Here is a 23,467-nt window from a genome sequence, read left to right on the forward strand (position 1 = left end):
CCAAGTGCGGAGACGGATCAAAAGACTCCGCCTAAAATGCAGCTCCCTAAGGCGGGATACGAACCGGAGAGGTTGTGAACCTCAAACCGTAACATTACCCACTGAGCTGATTTTACTGAATGGAATGTATGAGTGTTGCAGTGCTTGTGAAACTGGATCGGGAAGCTCAAATCTAACGGCTGAACTCAAAGCGCCACAGCGCGGCAGAAAAACACAACTTAAAACTGGCCCTCCTTCTGGCCGAACTTAAAGGCACCAAATGAGACAAAATCTCTAACTTAAGATGGCAGAATCTCTATCTGGGAGTGAGGACTCTGTCTGTCCTCCTCGTTAGTTTTGTGCCACTTCCTCTTTAATCCTGAGCTCCCTTTTCTTTCTTTCCCTCAATAAATTTCTCTCCCTTTCCTTTTCTTTCTAAACATAAATATTTTAATTTTATTTCTTTTCTTCACTTCCTTTTTTTACATGTCAAAATCACCAATCAGAGTAGCGTGGCGCTGCTCTGTTACCTGGCACAGATCTATGTCTGTATATCTATGAATGAGACAATCAGAGGGCTTATATAGAGGCGCGGCCAGGTGCTGCACGTTTACGCTGATTACCTTGTTGAGATCGCCGCGCTATAAAAGCCCGTGAAGGTGGCCGCGGATCTGCCTGAGAAGGCACCTGCCGCGTTACATAATCTGATTGAAGCCTGGTTGCTGGAGAAGATCAGGCGTTAGTAGCATGTATGTGTGTGTGTTAACTGTGTCCATAAAAACATGGATGACATAGCAGGAACAAGTACAACACCAGGTGCTTCTTCAGGAGAACATCACATGGTCCAGAATGAAGATCAAGCCTCTGCACGACGTCCGTCTGCTCCATGAGCACATCATAGTGTTCGTCGAAAGCAGACAAACGCTGGTTGTTTCTGCATTAAATAGGATGAAATCTTGAGAAGTGGACTTTTGGCGCAAAAATACGTCTTCTATTTTCCCCCACAATAAAAACAGCAGATGGAATGATTGACAGTTGTGTAGATGTTCTGACTTCTCCAATATCAACCGGCCCCCATCCACAATCAGAAATCTCTCGTCTTGATCCAATATTCCTGCTTCAAAGCTGTGGAGTCTTCGCTTTTCAGTCAGAGGACATCGAGAATGCTTTGAGTTCATTAATGTGAAATAAAATCTATCAGTGTGTGTTAGATGTGTGTGCTGTATACGGCTCATTATGACCACTTTTCTTCCAAAACTTTTTAAAAAGATTAAAATTTTACAAAGACGAGTCAAATCTAACACTTTACTCATAATCTTAGTGGTAACGGTAATTATAAAGTGTCAGCACAGATGCACTCAAACAGAAGAACCATGAGAATGAGCCGTGTGGAAAAGATGAAAAGGTATTGTGTTAAGTTTATTACTGTTTACTAGCCCGAGGGAGCAGAACTACGCAATGCATTATTGATAGCACTGATGTTTTACAAGCCGCTTATTATCCTGTGGTTTTATTTTAATTTATTTTCCTGGTCAGGTAATGAGAGGATGTAAAAGCCCTGGGCAAGGGGGTAGTCTGAATTCAGTCGGAACTGGGCTACTGGGAAAACTCCGGACCAGAACTCCGGAGCTGATGTGAGATGAAATACTGTGACACGTCCACATTCAGTCAAGAGACTCTATAAGTGTTGCGCATTAGGATCAGTGTGTGATATTAATAAATATTAAAATAAACTGTAATACCACTTACGTCACTACAGTGCAGTAGAAAAAAATTTTTTTTCAATAATAAATTGCCTGAGGTCATTTTTTAGATGTCTATTAATAAGAATTTTAAGTAAAATATTTTTCATTAGTTCCTTTTAGGCTTTAAAGTTAAAGGGTTTGTTTCCATGTGTGTGTTGGATAAAATAATAATTTACAAGCAACAATGCAATCAATAATCATCAAATTATTCTCTATAAAATGCAGGATTATCTGAGTTATTTTTAAGTGAAATATACATTCGTTTGCACACACACACACACACACACACACACTTACCCTAAAGCACAGACGACTCAGTAACTGAAGAGAGGAACCCATCTCCAGAAAATTATAAACAGATACACAACTCTCCTTCATGTGCGTATTCCGACTGTAACTTTCCAACCCTGTGTTTGCTTTGTGTGTGTGTGTGTGTGTGTGTGTGTGTGTGTGGTTCCAAGATACCCGATGCTACTATTACAGAAGTTGAGCAGGTAATGAGGGTTCAACTTACACACTCCAAATAAAACATTTATAAACCTCTCATCAAGTGTGTGTGTGTGTGTGTGCGTGTGTGTATGTGTCTGTGCATGTGTGTTTGTATGTGTGTATGTGTGTGTCTGTGTGTGTGTCTGTGCATGTGTGTGTGTCTGTGCGTGTGTGTATGTGTGTGTGTCTGTGCGTATGCGTGTCTGTGTCTATTTGTTTGTGCGTGTGTGTGTGTGTGTCTGTGTGTGTGTCTATTCGTTTGTGTGTGTGTGTGTGTGTGTGTGTCTGTGTGTGTGTGTGTGTCTATTCATTTGTGTGTGTGTCTGTGTGTGTGTCTATTCGTTTGTGTGTGTGTGTGTGTGTGTGTGTGTGTGTGTCTATTCATTTGTGTGTGTGTCTGTGTGTCTATTTGTTTGTGTGTGTGTCTATTTGTTTGTGTGTGTGTGTCTATGTGTGTGTCTGTGCATGTGTGTGTCTATTTGTTTGTGTGTGTGTGTGTCTAAGCGTGTGTCTGTGCATGTGTATACTCGTTTGTGTGTGTGTGTGTCTGTGTGTGTGTCTGTGCGCGTGTCTGTGTGTGTGTGCATGTGTGTGTCTATTTGTCTGTGTGTCTGTGACTGTGCGTGTGCGTGTCTGTGTGTTTGTCTATTCGTTTGTGTGTCTGTGTGTGTGTCTATTTGTTTGTGCATGTGTGTGTCTATTTGTTTGTGCGTGTCTGTGTGTGTGTCTGTGCATGTGTATGTGTGTGTGTCTGTGTGTGTCTATTCGTGTGTGTGTCTGTGTGTGTGTCTGTGTGTGTGTCTGTGCATGTGTATGTGTGTGTGTCTGTGTGTGTCTATTCGTGTGTGTGTCTGTGTGTGTGTCTATGCATGTGTACGTGTGTGTGTGTGTGTGTCTGTGCGGGTGCGTGTCTGTGTGTGTGTCTATTCGTGTGTGTGTCTGTGTGTGTGTCTATGCATGTGTACGTGTGTGTGTGTGTGTGTCTGTGCGGGTGCGTGTCTGTGTGTGTGTCTATTCGTGTGTGTGTCTGTGTGTGTGTCTGTGCATGTGTACGTGTGTGTGTGTGTCTGTGTGTGTCTATTCCTTTGTGTGTCTCTGTGTGTGTTGAAAATAGTTATCTCTCTGTTTTTTGAAACAAAAAGGTGACGTTTTACTCACAAATTTCCTCTTCAGCTTTCCTTTGCTACTCCGTGAGCCACGCCCCTCTGACTGGGCGGAGTCATACTCTGACACGCCCAGATGGCCGTCAACGGAAAGACTCTTTCTTAGATACGCAGCTCGGCTATGCAGCTGGGAGAATGGTGACTGTGGGTGTGGGCGGAGCTTCACATCTGATCCCACCTGCTGTTCTTCACCTTCATGATCATCTTCTAATCGCCACGCATAATCTGAAACACACATACACACACACACACTCATTACACGTCACACACACTCATTACACACCTCAAACACACACACACTCTCTTAGTGAATGTAATGAGTTTGTGTGTGTGTTTGAGGTGTGTAATGTGTGTGTGCTTGTGTGTTTGAGGTGTGTAAAGAATGTGTGTGTTTGAGGTGTGTAAAGAGTGTGTGTGTGTTTGAGGTGTGTAATATGTGTGTGTGTGTGTGTTTGAGGTGTGTAATGAGTGTGTGTGTTTGAGGTGTGTAAAGAGTGTGTGTGTTTGAGGTGTGTAAAGAGTGTGTGTGTGTTTGAGGTGTGTAATGTGTGTGTGTGTGTGTGTGTGTTTGAGGTGTGTAATGTGTGTGTGTGTGTGTGTGTTTGAGGTGTGTAAAGAGTGTGTGTGTGTGTGTGTTTGAGGTGTGTAATGAGTGTGTGTGTTTGAGGTGTGTAGTGTGTGTGTGTTTGAGGTGTGTAATGTGTGTGTGTGTTTGAGGTGTGTAGTGTGTGTGTGTTTGAGGTGTGTAAAGAGTGTGTGTGTGTTTGAGGTGTGTAAAGAGTGTGTGTGTGTTTGAGGTGTGTAATGAGTGTGTGTGTTTGAGGTGTGTAGTGTGTGTGTGTTTGAGGTGTGTAAAGAATATGTGTGTTTGAGGTGTGTAAAGAGTGTGTGTGTGTTTGAGGTGTGTAAAGAATGTGTGTGTGTTTGAGGTGTGTAATGAGTGTGTGTGTTTGAGGTGTGTAATGAGTGTGTGTTTGTGTTTGACGTGTGTAATGAGTGTGTGTGTTTGAGGTGTGTAATGAGTGTGTGTTTGAGGTGTGTAAAGAATGTGTGTGTTTGAGGTGTGTAATGTGTGTGTGTGTTTGAGGTGTGTAAAGAATGTGTGTGTTTGAGGTGTGTAATGTGTGTGTGTGTGTGTGTTTGAGGTGTGTAATGTGTGTGTGTGTTTGAGGTGTGTAAAGAACGTGTGTGTGTGTTTGACGTGTGTAATGAGTGTGTGTGTTTGACGTGTGTAAAGAGTGTGTGTGTTTGAGGTGTGTAATGTGTGTGTGTGTTTGAGGTGTGTAAAGAATGTGTGTGTGTTTGAGGTGTGTAATGTGTGTGTGTGTGTGTGTGTGTGTGTGTGTGTTTGAGGTGTGTAGTGTGTGTGTGTTTGAGGTGTGTAAAGAATGTGTGTGTGTGTTTGAGGTGTGTAAAGAATGTGTGTGTGTGTTTGACGTGTGTAGTGAGTGTGTGTGTTTGAGGTGTGTAAAGAGTGTGTGTGTTTGTGTTTAACGTGTGTAATGAGTGTGTGTGTTTGAGGTGTGTAAAGAATATGTGTGTGTGTTTGACGTGTGTAGTGAGTGTGTGTGTTTGAGGTGTGTAAAGAGTGTGTGTGTGTGTTTAACGTGTGTAATGAGTGTGTGTGTTTGAGGTGTGTAAAGAGTGTGTGTGTGTTTGAGGTGTGTAAAGAGTGTGTGTGTTTGTGTTTGACGTGTGTAGTGAGTGTGTGTGTTTGAGGTGTGTAAAGAGTGTGTGTGTTTGTGTTTGACGTGTGTAGTGAGTGTGTGTGTTTGAGGTGTGTAAAGAGTGTGTGTGTGTTTGAGGTGTGTAAAGAATGTGTGTGTGTTTGAGGTGTGTAATGAGTGTGTGTGTTTGAGGTGTGTAAAGAGTGTGTGTGTGTGTGTGTTTGAGGTGTGTAATGTGTGTTTGTGTTTGAGGTGTGTAAAGAATGTGTGTTTGTGTTTGACGTGTGTAAAGAATGTGTGTGTGTTTGACGTGTGTAATGAGTGTGTGTGTTTGAGGTGTGTAATGAGTGTGTGTGTTTGACGTTTGTAAAGAGTGTGTGTGTTTGAGGTGTGTAAAGAATGTGTGTGTGTTTGAGGTGTGTAATGTGTGTGTGTGTGTGTGTGTGTTTGAGGTGTGTAAAGAATGTGTGTTTCACTCACACACTGTAGTGCTGGTGACACTAGTTGCTTAGCAACCAATGTGGGGAAATTTATGGGGACTTTTATTTCTTTAGGAAAAAGCAAAACATCTTGAGTTGCTTAATCCAGTGAGAGAGATGGAGAGAGAGAGAGAGAGACGGAGAGGGTGAGAGAGAGAGAGAGAGAGAGAGAGAGGTGGGAGAAAATGACAGACAGAGAAAAAGACAGAGAAAAAGACAGACAAAGAGAGAAAGACAGAGAGAGAGAGATATGGAGACAAAAACAGAGAGGGGGAGAGAGAGAGTGAGAGAGAGAGGTTGAGAGGGGGGGCAGAGAGAGAGAGAGGGTGAGAGGGTGAGAGAGAGAGAGATAGAGAGAGAGAGAAGGACAGGGGGAGAGGAAGAGGGAGAGGGAGAGAGAGATGGAGAGAAAGACAGACAGAGAGAGAGAGTGAGAGAGAGAGAGAGAGAGAGAGAGACAGAGAGGGTGGGAGAGAGAGGGTGAGAGAGAGAGATGGAGAGAAAGATGGAGAGAGAGAGAGAGAGAGAGAGATGGAGAGAAAGACAGAGAGAGAGACGGAGAGGGTGAGAGAGAGAGAGATGGAGAGAAAGACAGGGAGAGAGACGGAGAGAGGGTGAGAGAGAGAGAGAGAGAGAGATGGAGAGAAAGACAGAGAGAGAGAGATGGAGAGAGAGAGAGAGAGAGAGAGAGAGAGAGGGAGAGAGAGAGAGAGAGATGGAGAGAAAGACAACGAGAGAGAGAGTGAGAGAGAGAGAGATGGAGAGGGTGAGAGAGAGAGATGGAGAGGGTGAGAGAGAGAGAGAGAGAGAGAGGGAGGGAGACGGAGAGAGATGGAGAGGGTGAGAGAGAGAGAGAGAGAGAGAGAGAGGGAGGGAGACAGAGAGAGACGGAGAGAGACAGAGAGAGAGAGATGGAGAGAGAGACGGAGAGGGTGAGAGAGAGAGAGATGGAGAGAAAGACAGAGAGAGAGACGGAGAGTGTGTGAGAGAGAGAGAGAGAGAGAGAGGGAGAGAGAGAGAGAGATGGAGAGAAAGACAGAGAGAGAGAGGGAGGGAGACAGAGAGAGAAACAGAGAGAGACGGAGAGAGAGAGATGGAGAGGGTGAGAGAGAGAGAGAGAGAGAGGGAGGGAGACAGAGAGAGACGGAGAGAGACAGAGAGAGAGAGATGGAGAGGGTGAGAGAGAGAGAGATGGAGAGAGAGACGGAGAGAGTGTGTGAGAGAGAGAGATGGAGAGGGTGAGAGAGAGAGATGGAGAGAGAGACGGAGAGGGTGAGAGAGAGAGAGATGGAGAGAAAGACAGAGAGAGAGAGACGGAGAGTGTGTGAGAGAGAGAGAGAGAGAGAGAGGGAGAGAGAGAGAGAGATGGAGAGAAAGACAGAGAGAGAGAGGGAGGGAGACAGAGAGAGAAACAGAGAGAGACGGAGAGAGAGAGATGGAGAGGGTGAGAGAGAGAGAGAGAGATGGAGAGAGAGACGGAGAGGGTGAGAGAGAGAGAGAGGGAGAGGGTGAGAGAGAGAGAGAGAGATGGAGAGAGAGACGGAGAGGGTGAGAGAGAGAGAGAGAGGGAGAGAGGGGGCAGAGAGAAAGATGGAGGGAGAGAGAGATGGAGAGAAAGACAGAGAGAGAGACGGGGAGAGAGAGAGAGAGAGAGAGAGAGAAAGAGAATACAGGAACACAGAGAAAACTGCTGTGATACGACACTCATGTTGCAGTCTGGACTAAATCTAAACGCTGAAGAATCTCCACACGTGTAAACGCTTGTTTGATGTTTGGTGATGTAACTCTCCTGATGAATTATCCAGTGCGTTATAACGAGTCTGCAGGAATGTGTTCGATACGCAAAGCTGTTTTTTGAACAGAGGGAACATGCAGGCAGAACCCTGCTAACTAATTCCAGCTAACTCCCGCTGTGACGTCCCTCCATAGGCACGATGGGGGAAAGACCCCCATGGAGTCTGTCAGCGGCTGGGCTCAGAAGGTCTGATGACAGGATTGCTGATGTCCCTGTCTGCTCCCCCTTCTCAGGGGCAAGAGGTTCTGAGGGGAACCACCAGGACCACTGGTTTAAAGGGTCTTACACTGCAGTTTTTGTATGCCCTTGCATGTTCCTGGTGCTGCCATGAAACACCACAAGCTTCTCTTCTCTTTTAAGCCAAATGCTACCCATTAGGGGACCAGATACACAAAATCCATGAGTAGGACACTCCTGACCATACATCAGCTCCGAAGGAGTGCGGTGTCTGATCTCCTGCATGCCGTTCCTGTAGGCACACCTTTCGTGACCAGTAGTCAGAATGTCTGATGCCATTAGTCAGTGTGAAGGCGAATCCTGGCCAAAAATTGTCATGCCATGGTCATGGACCACAAGCAGCTCAAGCTGTGTATTTAGTTTCATGTCACACATCTTTAGTAACCCAATGATCAACCCCTCAGTGAGAACCCAGCCAGCAGCACCAGACCTGCAGCCACCTCTGCAGACCAAGTACAGGCCAGAGAAACGTGGAGCCAAGGGGCAGTGAACTCCACTGAGACAATTATCTTCTTAGTTCCACCCACTGGAACACTATGTTGTGCAGAATTAGAGTCAGGGGATTAGGATTAGGGATAGGAACTGGGGTTGATCAGGTTAAGGTAAGGGGTTAGAATTATAGTCAGGGGATTAGGATTAGGGATAGGAGCTGGGGTTTGATCAGGTTAGAGTAAGGGGTTAGAATTAGAGTCAGGGGATTAGGATTAGGGATAGGAGCTGGGGTTTGATCAGGTTAGGAGTTAGGGTAAGGGGTTAGAATTAGAGTCAGGGGATTAGGATTAGGGATAGGAGCTGGGGTTGATCAGGTTAGGGGTTAGGGTAAGGGGTTAGAATTAGAGTCAGAGGATTAGGATTAGGGATAGGAGCTGGGGTTTGATCAGGTTAGGGTAAGGGGTTAGAATTAGAGTCAGGGGATTAGGATTAGGGATAGGAGCTGGGGTTTGATCAGGTTAGGAGTTAGGGTAAGGGGTTAGAATTAGAGTCAGGGGATTAGGATTAGGGATAGGAGCTGGGGTCTGGGTCAGGGATTAGGGTTAGGGGTTAGGTTTACCATTAAAGCTAAATTTTAATTTATTTAGCCATTATATCCACCACTTACCACTACGCTGTTTTCTCTTTTTCCTTATCTTGTTTCCTTTCTCTTTTGAGGCAAGTCCCCAATAGACATTCTATCGAGATGAAGCCCCTTTCAAGGGGTTTCCTAAGTTCTTGCCCATCTCAGTGGTTCTGAGAAGGTTCTCACATATCGGCATTTCCATGGACATTTCCATAGCCATCCAAACAACTGCCTGCATTAACTGTTCTGTAGCTGTTCCTCAGGTGAGATGCCACCAAAAGGGAGAGACTATCCATGAATCAAGGAAGGTGCAACCCCCCTGGAAGCCATAAACGCTTGCACTTACATTATCCTCAAGAAGACTGTACATCAGGGCTAATCTAAGGAACTATTGAGGATAGCCACAGCGGAGACCCCCTCTGTATTCTGGTGCCAAACGTGGTGGACACACTGAGTTTTTTGTGTAAGAGAGAGATAAGAATGTGTCATGACCATACAGTACCTGCAGGGGGCAGTGTGCAGGCGCTGAGGTGGGTGGGGCTAGATGCCAATTGGGAGCAGGGCTCACTTCCTCCAACCAGCTGAGAGTTCTGATGCACGCGGCCCACGATGGGAGACTGAGGGATGCTGGGTAATGTTCTAGACTTGGCCAGCAGGGGTCTCTGCAGACGCCGCTCCAATGACCTGCGACAAATAATGAAAAATCGATCACTTCATCTACTGGGGATGCAAATTTCTGCAAATACATATTACATAAATAAAATTAATTAGTCAGTGATTAATCACCAAGCCTAAAACACCAAAGAAATTAGCGCTGCATGTCAATTATGAGTTGGTCAATAAAGATTATCTAATCTAAAGAAATCTAATCTAAGAAAGGCAACACACACAACTACATGTGCAGATCATCAGGAACAGCAGGGGAGCTCAGGGGAGTGGGGAGACGCATGAGGAATCGGCAGTTTAATACACACCACATAGTGATGTTAAATATACAAAATTTGTACTGTATAATCTATAGAAACACTTCACACGCTCTCCACAACAAAGCATTTCTTCTGTGACATACGAGCATGTGTGTGTGTGTGTGTGTGTGTGTGTGTGTGTGTGTGTTGCACTTTCCCTTGCACGTACATAAGCAAATATGTCAACAAACACACATGCAACATCTCATTCACAAACACTCCATTTTCCATATAAGTGTCTTGTACGCCCACACACATAAACTCAGGTACAACCCAGATATGGTACATACACACACCCATAAACATTGTTTATCTCATAAACACACACACACACACACACACATACTGTATTGTACCTGGCCTCAGCTGCACTACAGCAGTAGCTTCCACTGCGGCGTCCATCTCTCCGATTAATCAGCTTCCCAAAACTCGCCATTGTATGTGTGTGTGTGTGTGTGTGTGTGTGTGTGTGTGTGTGTGTGTGCACGTTTGTGTATATGTGTGTATGTGTGTGTGTGTGTGTGTGTGTGTGTGTAACAATGTCCTCCGTGTGTCAGGCTGTGAATGTTTTCTTCCAGCAGTCCACAATTCACCTGAGTATCATTCTCATTCCCTCACTCACTCTGTTTCTCTGTCTCGCTCTCCCTCTCTCTCTCGCTCTCTCTCTCTCTCTCTCTCGCTCTCTCTCTCTCTCTCTCGCGCTCTCTCAGCCTGCAGCATAAATAGATCGAAAGGAGTTGTCTGCATCACACTCACACACACACACTCACATACACACACACACACACACAAATATACACGATAATGCCAAAAATAGCAATGTTAGTAACTGCCTGAACACACTCCCCCGCAAAGTGAGAGCGAGAGAGAGCGAGAGAGTGTGAGAGAGTGAGTGAGAGAGAGATAGAGTGAGAGAAACAGAGAGAGAGAGAGAGAGCTCCTCCAAGTTCACACTGATAATGATAAGAGACAGTGCAGTTGCCAGATCCCCTTAGTAGAAATTCCCCCTTCATAAAATAATGAAAACTGAAAGATGGAACATCGATAGGGAGCAAAAGGGTCCTTCTCTTCATTACTGCTTCATTCTCTCTCTCTCTCTCTCTCTCTCTCTCTCTCTCTTTCTCTCTCTGTTAGTCTGTAGGGATGAAACAGAGTGCATATCTGGGACATTTATATTTATGAACACATAAATTATACCCGGTTCTTCATACCTATTTTTTTCTAGATTCATTCATTTTTTCAGAACTCTCTCAGTTTCACAAATATTGTATAGGCCATCAGTGAGGTGAGGAGTAGTAACATGCTGTATATTCATAGAGATTCACCACCACATCAGGATCTTGTGATCTTCCTGGAGAACTCTACACGACGCTGCATGTAACCTTGATGTAATTCTCGATAACTAATTACATTATATGGCCAAAAGTATGTGCACCCCTGACCATCACACCCATATGTCCTTGTTGAACATCTCATTCCAGATTTATTCCCCGTGTGTTTACTGTTATAATGAGCTCCACTCTTCTGGGAAGCTTTCCACTAGATGTTGGAGCGTGGCTGTGGGGATTTGTGTTCATTCAGCTACAAGAGCATTAGTGAGGTCAGGCGCTGATGTTGGGATGTCGAGGAGGTCTGGGGTTCAGTCGGTGTTCCAGTTCATCCCAAAGGTGTTCAGTGGGGTTGAGGTCAGGGCTCTGTGCAGGACACTCGAGTTCTTCCACTCCAACCTTCACACTCCATGTCTTCATGGAGCTCGCTTTGTGCACAGGGGCATTGTCATGCTGGAACAGGTTTGAGTCTCTTAGCTCCAGTGAAGGGAAACTGTAATGCTACAGCACACAGAGACATTCTATACAACTGTGTGTTTCCTGCGTGCGATGGTCAGGGGTTCACATACTTTTGGCCATATAGTGTATCTTTCTCTCCTAACATCGCTAAACTGACTCAGGCATGCATGATTCTCCTCTACAACATCAGGAGGCCACTCAGGTGCTTGTTCAGTCCCTTGTCATCTCCAGACTGGAATACAGCACCTCTCTGCTGCATACAATCCAACCCCTGCAAGTGATCCAGAATGCAGCGTTCTCTAAGTTCTCCCACACCACCCCATTGCTACGCTCCCTCCACTGGCTTCCTGTTGCTGCCTGCATCAGATTTAAAACACTGATGCTCACCTAGAAAGTCAAAAAAGACCCCACCTACCAGAAAGCACTTATCACACTCTTCTCTGCCACAATGACCTTGCATAACAAGATAGCGAAGTCAAGAGCCTTATTATAGTTTATGGTCAAAATATGATGAAACAAGAGTAGAGGTATATAATAGAATTGTACACCAGAATGACTGTATGACATGGTGAAAGAAGGAACCCAGGCAAGAACTCAAACGAGTCATTTTGGAATAGGTAATGATGTTGGGTCTGAAGCCAAGAATTGTTACTCAGGATGCAAGTGACAAAGGTAACAAAGGCACAGACATGAGCCTCTACACCAAAACCATCTCTTAAACAAGTCCAGGGTCTGGCATGTGGCTCCTCATCCTTTACCTACCAAACCATGGTCTATATACTCCAGAAGGTCTGGCATGTGGCTCCTCATCCTTTACCTACCACACCATGGTCTATATACTCCAGAAGGTCTGGCATGTGGCTCCTCATCCTTTATCTACCACACCATGGTCTATATACTCCAGAAGGTCTGGCATGTGGCTCCTCATCCTTTATCTACCACACCATGGTCTATATAACCCAGAGGGTCTGACATGAGGCTCCTCATCCTTTATCTACCACACCATGGTCTATATACTCCAGAGAAGAGTCCAAAGGGTCTGTCAGGCGCCATTTAGTACAGCAGGTTCTCGTTGTCCTTATTATCCGTGCATACAACTACATGTGGTTTGGTCACTTGTAGCCAGTGGGTCCATTTTACCAAAGTGAGTCTGATACGTAACGTCTTTCTTTCCATATGGAAGTGATGATGTTAGTAGAAGGTGCATGGTTGAGGTTTATGTAAGGAAAAGAAGTCAGTTAGGGAAGGATCAGTCTAGAAGTAAAAGTTCTGTCCTGACCCTGTAATTTGGAGCACGGGAATATATATTTTAAACGTAGTTGTGCCATAATTCCACCAACTGTGGCAAGCAGCATTTGATATTTTGATTCCAGGCAGATTAGGCATGAAGCAGTAAAGTGATAAATCCATGCAACTGGCTCGAGGGAATTCCTTGGACCATTCCTACATTCTATATTGGGGCTGTGACTTTTGCACTACATTTGGTGTTCGAAAACGGAAGAAGAGCCACAGTCTCCTCTGAATTCTTGGGTCTATTTATAAGGGTCGTTTGACACTGTAGGGAAGTTGATTAATTCCAAACCTACCACTACATACTCATAGTTCGTACTGAGAGTACTGAACTTCAGGAAGGCCCAGGCAGTGAGAATTGTAAATTCCTCAAGGGTTTGGCTAGGGGAAATGTCGATAGGTCACAGGACAGCAGGGAATAGGACAGCAAGGCCTGTTCATGTCTCACTACCATCGCTCAACTATTCACTGAATATAAGATGTAAATGGAAGTAGAAGAGCAAAACAGTAAACATTACTCTTCGTTCACACTATGCATGTGCTTGACATGGAGATGTTATTTCCAAAATTTGGAATTCATTTCAGCCCAAAGACAGCATTTCTTTATCTGATAATATAGGACTATACTAATCAATAATAAGTTGCCATCAACTAGCATGCAAAGTTACACAACTAAAATAAGCGATACAGAATAAAATATCTGAATATGTTAATTGAGCCCACAATAAAACTTCAGTTCAAACACACATAAATGAAGCAAAACTAACTTCTACTCTATGCAAAAGTACTCAGACAAATGGAAGGAGATACTTTAAAAGTCTAGTTATTATAGTATGAAAATTTAATAAAGGTTCATTATTATGGTATGAAATTTTAATAAAAGCTCTGTGGCTTAGCTCGACATGGAGATTCTAGATTAACAACGTCGGCCATCAATTGTTGCTAAATAGAGTACACCATAGCAATAGGCAATTACCATGGATCCCCCCCCCCCCAACACACACACACACACACACACACACACACACACCATTTCCAAATTGATTTCCACTCAATCAGTGGCATTCAGGAGCTTTGAACTTGAAACAGATTTCGATTAGGATTAATAATAAAAGAGTTACTGCTGTTCTTCTGCTCCTGCCCTGAGTGTAAGTATAAAGAATGATGAAGTGTGTTTTCAACTTCCATTTGTACCTAATGGTTTAAAATGTTATGAAGTTATATTATGTGTGGTGAGTCACTTACTGTTATGTTATCCTATTGCTCTGTAGTTTCTGTAAACCTGCCTTGTAAAAATAGGATAAATTCCTGGTATTAATTGTTTGATTGTTCAAATCCAGTACACTGGCTCTCAAAACATCAGAGAATCTCCGTATAGATTTTCATGTTCAAAGAGAATGATATGAAATAACATCAGTGCAGAGGCAGCGTGAGGGTTCAGTGATTCAGTTCAAGTGTTCTTGTTAAGAGAAATCGCTTTGGCCTCAGTGGTTTGTCACAACACACTTCCTGTAAAGAACCAGGAGTGTGTGATGCAGGGTTTTACTTCCCAGAAAAGCCACATATTAACTACGGAAGACAATAGATATGCTATTAATTACTAAACTCTGAAATTCTGAGAAGCATAACTACAGTAGCTTTTGTCTTACTACACCAGCTTTACCGGTTTTCACACCATTCAGGACTCTGATTGGTCAGAAGGTGTTGATTAATGTTCTATAACAGCAGCTCTGATAGTAGTGCAGCTGCAAATCACAGGTTTATTTACAATTAATGCTCTCGTTCAAATACGCTATCGTTTCTATAGCAACAGCTCGTTCACAGGGACTTGACGTAAATGGATTAAAAATGTGTTTAATCTGTGAGGAGACATTTATCTATTTAACACTGATGGAAGGAGTCTCCAGTGTCAGTGCTTTGTAACAGTCAGAGGTAAAGCTGTAGCTTTAAGGTTTCCGACATCTTCAGGACAGAGGAGTTTACGCTTCTTTTAACAACATTTTCTTTTTTTGTTTTATTAGCTTTAAGAGAGAGGAAGAAGAGAGGCTTCATTTAACGAAAAAGGTTAAAACACTTGATAAGCACAGCAGCTGGCTAAACTTTTAAATAAGAGTAGTGCAGTGTGTGTGTGTGTGTGTGTGTGTGTGTGTGTGTGTGTGTGTGTGGAGTTATATGGTGTACTCAGAGAGTAAAAGCCAAATATAAGATGACGGATAGATCAACATCACCCTCTAGTGTTTCTGACACACACACATATACACACACACACACACACACACACACATACACACACACACACACACACACACCTGAGCCAGGATAACCTTTCAAATGATTTCCATAATTCCATAAAATAAAAACACAGTCAGCAGTGAAGAGTCTGTCTAGTGAGTGAGTCACACACCCACACACACACACACACACACACACACACACACACACACACACACACACTCATGTATACCTGCAAACATTTCCGGATGTATGAATCAGAGGTGAGTCAGAGTAGAAAGGAACATATTTCAGTAACCCTGTTAATCTGAAAAAAAACGTAACACATTTAAAATAAAACAACACAATTTATTCACACAATTTCCCATAATTCCGTTTGACTCACAAGAACACAACGAGTTCTTGGCCGCAAACACAAACACACACACACACACACACACATTCTGGACTAGAGTGTTATTTTTTGGAAACGGATACCCGTGTGTATTTGCGTCATTAAGGAAACGGAAGAAAAAAAAGAGGAGACGTGAGACACCACAGGGAGAAACACGTCATCTGTCGATTTTTAGATAAAATGCATCTATAACACGTCTTCTCTAAAACTGGAGTAATAAAAATATCAGAACTCAAAAGAAAGATGTTTATTTCACCGTTTTTGATTTTCTCCACTCATGACCAGCGTATTATCTGAATTATTTCACAAGTCTTTAAGCTCCGCCCACTTCCCAATCACTCCATGCCACATGTATCTGTGAAAAGCTTGTTTACTGATATACGTCATCAGCTTCCTTTATAAACCTTATCAACCCCAGTCACTACACCACAATCACCTTAAACCATAGTGTTTATTTTTTAAACCTTTTTCCTCAAAATCTGTTTTTATATATATACAGTACTGCGCAAAAGTCTTAGGCAGATGTAAAGAAATGCTGTAGAGCAAAGACGCCTTCAGAAATAACGAAATTAAATGTTTCTACATTTAAAAAAACTCTATAAAGATCAGTAAACAGTAATAAATGAAACAAAGTCAGTGTTTAATGTGACGATCCTTCACTTTAAATAAATAAAGCAGTATCTGAGGTGCAGTGTGTGCAGTTTTATAAGGAAATGAGCTGGAAGTGTTACTGAGCATCTTGCAGAAGCAGCCACAGTTCTTCTGGAGACTTTGACTGTCGACTCGCTTCTTATTTCTGCAGCGAAACCCAGCAGCCTTCATTATGTTTTTATCTGAAAAGTGTCTCTTATGGAATCTGCTGCTTTCTTTACTGACATACAAACATTTTTCTGGAACATTTCATTCTGTGCCGGAAAACTAATGTTTGGAATCTAAAATGTTTTTGTACTGAATCAATAATGTAGAAGTCAGAAAATAAACATCTATAACAAAGTTTGTAGTAAAAAAAATATAGGGTGCCAAGACTTTTGCACAGTGCTGTATATTTAGAACCAAAAGAACCTAGAACTCATTTTCCAGATGAGCTGCATTTATGGAATTGGACATGTTCATTCCTGTTTCTAATTAGAACTTTACGAAGAAATTAACGAAGTTACGAATAAACATTTTACTGAATAATAGCATTAAATATTTCCATAATGGAACACGGTATTTGTTTGATTAAAATTCAATAATAAAGTTACCCTGAGAAATCTACGTTCAGCTTTCTGAGCCTTTCAGTAACGCAGCTTTCACTACAGCCAACATTTAGAAGCGTGAAATCTATAGCTGTTGTATTTTTTGTGCAAAAATCAGTGAATCAAACTGTTTTATGACTCACAGGTTGGTTCTGTAACTGACCCACACAGCATAAAGTCATAGTTATTGAGAAATTATGATTGATTCACTGAGTCAGAACACTTATAGAACAAACTCCCGGTGAGCTCTGACACTCAGGAGTGTGTGGGTGCATTGTTCCGACTGCTCTTGTGCTCTTCCGTACGGAAATTAATGACATTCCTGGAATCATCTGGAGAATCTTCTGGTTCTGGAGGTCAGGACCAGAACAACCTCACTTTTACCCTTCCACATTCTCTCCACTTCCTCTTTCAGTCCCTCGGGTTTCTCCTTCATTTAGCCATGACCATCACTGCTGTTTATCTGTTCTTAATAATAAATCAGTAATACACACTCTGTGTGTGTGTGTGTGTGTGTGTGTGTGTGTGTAGTGTGATGAAGCAGAGTTACTGTTACCACCCTGAAGTTGATTATTTTCCTCTAACAGCACATCCCCAAGTGTTTATATATTACTATATATTTATAGACAATTACAAAATTTTAATATTTACTGTAGTGGAATGTTCAGTGAAACGAGTGAGTTCCTGTTGTCGCTTACGTTATAGCAGCTATAAACACTCGTTCCCTCACCAGCCTCTCTTTATTCTCTCTCTTGTGACGCATGTTACTGAGAAACCGCAAAGAAGCGTAAACTCCTCTGTCCTGAAGATGTCGTACAGCTTAAAGCTACAGCTTTACCTCTAACACTGGAGACTCCTTCCATACATGTTACATAATGTTACACATTTCTTCTTACTGAAAACTTCACCACATCAACAATTACTCCTCTGTACACGTCCCTGTGGATGAGCTGTTGCTATAGAAACGATAACGTATTATAAAGAGTGCAGTATTAACCAGTATAACAGAGATGGTGTGATCTGTATAAATCTCACCTGTTTGTTATTTCTAATTGGATGATGTCAGAGTCAATCCTTAGCTCCGCCCACAAGGTTTCCTTCCAACAGGCAAACAATCTATCTTTTGTGTTTATTTCTCTCTCTCTCTCTTTATATCTCTCTCTTTATCTCTGTCTTTTACTCCAAACCTCGTTCCAACTCCTTCTTCTCCATGTGTCCTATAACATGTGCTCCTGTTCTGTTTATGCATTTCTTAAAAAGAGATTTTGTGTTATTTAGAAATGAAGGATAATGAGAAGCACAACATACTCTATGCGTTCATCCATTCCCTGTGGATCTCTACTCCTGCTGCATCACTCCATCCATCCTGCAGAGACACAGAGACAGAGAGAGAGGGAGAGATGGAGAGAGAGACAGAGGGAGAGAGATGGATTATTTTTATTATTGCCAGGTAAATCATATCAGCAGAAATGCTCTTGAACTTTTAGTAAATATATATATATATATATATATATACATATTAATTCTATACTATCTTCATAAAAGCATCCTGAAGTCTTCATTAGCTACTTCCCCTGATAAGATCTGGCAACATGCACTCACTATAATCACACACATTTTCTTCATTTCTCTTCTCCTTCTTTCTCTCTCTTCCATCCCTCCATCACTTACAGGACTGTGAAAGTGCATTTCTTTCAGGAAACACATCTAGTTTATAAACAGTGCATTATGTATCAGTGCAATTATTATTTATTCTCTCTCTAGTTCCCAGCGTGTGAATGTGTGTATCCCGGTAAAGTACAGTTTAAAGGAAACAAGTGTGTCTGTCTGTCTCCCTGTCTGTCTCTCTCTCACTGTCTGTCTCTCTCACTGTCTCTCTCACTGTCTGTCTCTCTCTCACTGTCTGTCTCTCTCACTGTCTCTCTCACTGTCTGTCTCTCTCTCACTGTCTGTCTGTCTCCCTGAGTGTCTCTCTCACTGTCTGTCTGTCTCCCTGTCTGTCTCTCTCTCACTGTCTGTCTCTCTCTCCCTGTCTGTCTCTCTCCCTGTCTGTCTCTCTCTCACTGTCTGTCTCTCTCACTGTCTGTCTCTCTCACTGTCTCTCTCACTGTCTGTCTCTCTCACTGTCTCTCTCACTGTCTGTCTCTCTCTCCCTGTCTGTCTCTCTCTCACTGTCTGTCTCTCTCTCACTGTCTCTCTCACTGTCTGTCTCTCTCCCTGTCTGTCTCTCTCTCACTGTCTGTCTCTCTCTCACTGTCTGTCTCTCTCACTGTCTCTCTCACTGTCTGTCTCTCTCACTGTCTCTCTCACTGTCTGTCTCTCTCTCCCTGTCTGTCTCTCTCTCACTGTCTGTCTCTCTCACTGTCTCTCTCACTGACTGTCTCTCTCACTGTCTCTCTCCCTGTCTGTCTCTCTCCCTGTCTGTCTCTCTCACTGTCTCTCTCCCTGTCTGTCTGTCTCCCTGAGTGTCTCTCTCACTGTCTGTCTGTCTCCCTGTCTGTCTCTCTCTCACTGTCTGTCTCTCTCTCCCTGTCTGTCTCTCTCCCTGTCTGTCTCTCTCTCACTGTCTGTCTCTCTCACTGTCTGTCTGTCTCCCTGTCTGTCTCTCTCACTGTCTGTCTGTCTCCCTGTCTGTCTCTCTCCCTGTCTGTCTCTCTCACTGTCTGTCTCCCTGTCTGTCTCTCCCCCTGTCTGTCTCTCTCACTGTCTGTCTCCCTGAGTGTCTCTCTCACTGTCTGTCTCCCTGTCTGTCTCTCTCACTGTCTGTCTCCCTGAGTGTCTCTCTCACTGTCTGTCTCCCTGTCTGTCTCTCTCACTGTCTGTCTCTCTCACTGTCTGTCTGTCTCACTGTCTGTCTCCCTGAGTGTCTCTCTCACTATCTGTCTCACTGTCTGTCTCCCTGAGTGTCTCACTCACTGTCTGTCTCTCTGTCTGTCTCTCTCAATCTGTCTCACTCACTGTCTGTCTCACTCACTGTCTGTCTCTCTGTCTGTCTCTCTCTTTCACTCTTCTTTCCATTTCCTCTCTCACACAAGTATAAACTTGACTTCCCTCTGGCTGCACTCTGACTTGCTGAAGTATTTAAACTCGATTAACACTGAATTAATGAGTAAGACGACAGACACACCTGGACAGTGTTACTGAGAGAGACAAAGATAAACAAAGAAAAAAAGATGTGTGTATAATGTATGTATGTGTGTGTGAGTGGCTGTGTGCCCCCAGGACAACAGCTGGTACAGGCGTCAGTACAGGTTCAGACACACACACATCAGGAATCATATCTAGATATCGGTGAAATACATAAGGGGCCATCATATCTAGATACCAGAGAAATACGTAAAGAGCGATTGTATCTATACTTTGGTGAAATACGTAAAGAGGGATCGTATCTAGATGTTGGTGAAATACGTAAAGAGGGATCGTATCTAGATGTTGGTGAAATACGTAAAGAGGGATCGTATCTAGATGTTGGTGAAATACGTAAAGAGGGATCGTATCTAGATGTTGGTGAAATACGTAAAGAGGGATCGTATCTAGACGTTGGTGAAATATGTGAAGAACGATCTGTGGATCTCGGTGTGTAAGGGTGTGGAGGAAGGCTTGGGAGGTTGGTGGAATTTCAGCAGAGCTCCGGGCTCGCTTTTATTGGACACTGGACTTAAAGAAGGGGTATTGGCAGATTCCCTTCACTCCAATATCCTGAGAAATAAATGGCATTTTCCACTCTGTTTGGGTTACACCAATTTGTCACTCTTCCATTTGGGCTGTTTGGAGGCCCTGCGACGTTTCAACGTCTCATGGACAGAATCCTCCACCTGCACAATGCAAATGCTGCTGCTTATTTAGACAACAGTATCGTTAAGATTAATGATTGGGAGCAGCACAATCATTAATTGTAAATAACAACATCTGAGGGCTGTCCTGAGATCCTTTTTTTGTGTGGGGCCTGCTGTTGCATTCTCCTGACTTTTCTCTCCGTTTTGTTCTGCAGACTGATGCATTGGACAGAGGGCTGGGGGCCATTTTGTCCAGAGTGGTGGAGGAAGAGGAGCAACCTTTGCTGTACATCATCTGGAAGCTTTCGACGAGGGAGTAAATACAACACAATCGAGTGGGAGTGTCTGGCCATCAAGTGGGTGGTCTTCACCCTCTGGTACTACTTACCGGGACACCTTTTCACTGTCTGTTCTGATCACGTTCCAATGGCTCCAGTGGCTCCAACACACGATGGGTGGATAGTGAACTGGGTGGTGGAGGGGAGGAGCGCCCTGTGCTGTACATCAGTCAGAAGCTCTGATACTCATATTCATAAGTTGCTCATAAGCTCATAAGTTCCTGATTATACAACTGCACTTTTTAACTATACTTTTTATTTACACACTTATAGAAGGGAATTATTTATAATCGCACTATCCGGTGTCACCCGGATGAGGATGGGTTCCCTTTTGAGCCTGGTTCCTCTCAAGGTTTCTTCCTCATATCATTTCCTCACCACCGTCGCCTCTGGCTCACTTATTAGGCATAAATTTATACAGTTAAAATTTACACCGATCAGCCATGACATTAAACCCACTGACAGGTGAAGTGAATAATATTGATTATCTCATTACAATGGCACCTGTAAAGGTGAGGGATATATTAGGCAGCAAATGAACAGTCAGTTCTCGAAGTTGATGTGTTGGAAGCAGGAAAAATGGGATAAGTGTAAGGATCTGAGAGACTTTGACAACAGCCAAATTGTGATGGCCAGATGACTGGGTCAGAGCATCTCCAAAACAGCAGGACTTGTGGGGTGTTCCCGGTATGCAGTGGTTAGTACCTACCAAAAGTGGTCCAAGGAAGGACAACCGGTGAACTAGCGACAGGGTCATGGACAACCAAGGCTCACTGATGCGCGTGAGGAGTGAAGACTAGCCCGTCTGGTCTGATCCCACAGAAGAGCTACTGGTCTGATGAATCACGTTTTCTTTTGCATCATGTGGAAGGCCGGGTGTGTGTGTCGCTTACCTGGGGAAGAGATGGCACCAGGATGCACTGTGGGAAGAAGGCAAGTTGGAGGAGGCAGTGTGATGCTCTAGGCAATGTTCTGCTGGGAAACCTCGGGTCCTGGCCTTCATGTGGATGTTACTTTGACACGTACCACCTACCTAAACATTGTTGCAGACCAGGTACACGCCTTCATGGCAACGGTGTTCCCTAATGGCAGTGATCTCTTTCAGCAGGATAATGTGCCGTGCCACACTGCAGAAACTGTTCAGGAATGGTTTGAGGAACATGACAAAGAATTGAAGGTGTTGACTTGGCCTCCAAATTCCCCAGATCTCAATCCGATCAAGCATCTGTGGGACGTGCTGGACAAACAAGTCCGATCCATGGAGACCCCACCTCACAACTTACAGGACTTAAAGGATCTGCTGCTAACGTCTTGGTGCCAGAAACCACACACACCTTCAGAGGTCTTGTGGAGTCCATGCCTCGACGGCTCAGAGCTGTTTTACTGACACAAGGAGGATCTACACCATATTAGGCAGGTGGTTTTATGTTATGGCTGATCGGTGTACATACTGTATATATGGTGTAGTGCAATACATAGGAGTCATTTTTCCACAACATCTCACAATTGTCTCATTTTAGCTCATACACACATGTATGACATCATCTCTTTTCCTGAAGAAAGGGGAAATCCCTGTCTTTATATATATATGTCATTTTCTTTCTTGGTCATTTTCTTTCCTCTATGTATTGTGCAGTCTGTCATAAACATGAACGTGTGTGTGTGTGTGTGTGTGTGTGTGTGTGTAAAGCCATCCTTTTCCTGCTATCGCTCCATACAGGACACACCTTACATTCTGACTTCCTCACACACACATACACACACACACACACACACACACACATACAGACTAGAGATCCACTCACAGGACATTTCAATCATCAGTGTTAAAAATGGACTTCCAGTCCCTCAGATAATTCATCACTTTGCTCTTACAGTTACAATTAAGGCACAAAAACTGACTTTAATAAATATAAAAGTAGCTTAAAAATATATATTTTATAATAAATCTTTGTTGTAAACTTTCATTTGGCTATAAATGTCCACTTTAATTTCACTCTGTGATGATTTATTTCCTCACAGACACTCTGGCATTTAGGGTTAGCATGCTGCTAACTCCATCAAGTTTGGAGTAACCAAGGCGTCACGCGCTCGGCATTCGCTGCACTGTTTCCGTGGCAACGACGAACGCGCCCGCGCGAAGGAACAATATGGCGGAATCTCAAAACAACTTCATCTTCCCTACATAGGCAGCCTACGTAACGGGTGACGTAACGGCTCGTGCGCCCTATGTAGTGCACTAAAATGTACAAGAGTGAGCCATTTGAGACACGCAACTGAACAACTCCGAAACAACAACAAAAAAGTGTTAAAACTCACCATCGCGGATCATTTTAGATCACAAATATATCTCAACGGCTCTGAAAAACGGCTGTGTGTAAATAATATAGATATGTCAATGTACACACACACTCACACACACACACACTCACACACACACACACTTGTACATACCTCCAGCACAAAAGAATTGGGTCTCAGTAACTCTGGCAGATTTAAACACTCCTAAACTTCCAGCTCTGAGTTTCACACAGCTCTCCTCTCTCACCCTTTACTCCTCTCTCTCTCTCTCTCTCTCTCTCTCTCTCTCTATCCCTCTATCCCCCTCTCACTCATTCATTATCCCCCTGCGCGCGCGGATGCTTCTCTTTCGCGCACCGCCTCCTGAGCAAAATTTACATACTCATTTGCATTTCTCTCTGGGATTGGACGCTACGAGAAAGATCCCGCCCCTTACCGCCCACCCGCTTCACAAAACACACAAAAAGGAAATTATAGTCAAAAATAATGTAAGTAAATGTGTAGTTTAAAAAAAACTTAAATAAGAACTTAAGGA

General features: G+C 43.5%; 1 protein-coding gene across 4 annotated transcripts in view; it reads right to left on the bottom strand.

Annotated features, from left to right (window-relative positions):
* Positions 1 to 23,237, bottom strand: part of LOC113525322 (ankyrin repeat and fibronectin type-III domain-containing protein 1) — an 82,265-nt gene extending 59,028 nt beyond the window's left edge. For 2 of the 4 annotated variants that reach the window (XM_053235672.1, XM_053235673.1), the window contains exons 1-3: positions 9,933 to 10,345; positions 9,114 to 9,295; positions 3,372 to 3,601 (exon numbers count right to left, since the gene is read on the bottom strand). In XM_053235672.1, coding sequence (XP_053091647.1) covers positions 3,372 to 3,601; positions 9,114 to 9,295; positions 9,933 to 10,012 — 492 coding nt within the window. In that variant the 5' untranslated portion in view covers positions 10,013 to 10,345. Of the gene's footprint in view, positions 1 to 3,371; positions 3,602 to 9,113; positions 9,296 to 9,932; positions 10,346 to 17,825; positions 17,884 to 23,085 lie in introns of those variants that run through there. The other 2 variants (XM_053235674.1, XM_053235669.1) reach the window with 2 other exon arrangements.
* Between the last annotated feature and the right edge of the window lie 230 nt (positions 23,238 to 23,467).

This window comes from Pangasianodon hypophthalmus, chromosome 1, assembly GCF_027358585.1.
Source record: "Pangasianodon hypophthalmus isolate fPanHyp1 chromosome 1, fPanHyp1.pri, whole genome shotgun sequence".
In the NCBI taxonomy this organism is placed as follows: domain Eukaryota; kingdom Metazoa; phylum Chordata; class Actinopteri; order Siluriformes; family Pangasiidae; genus Pangasianodon; species Pangasianodon hypophthalmus.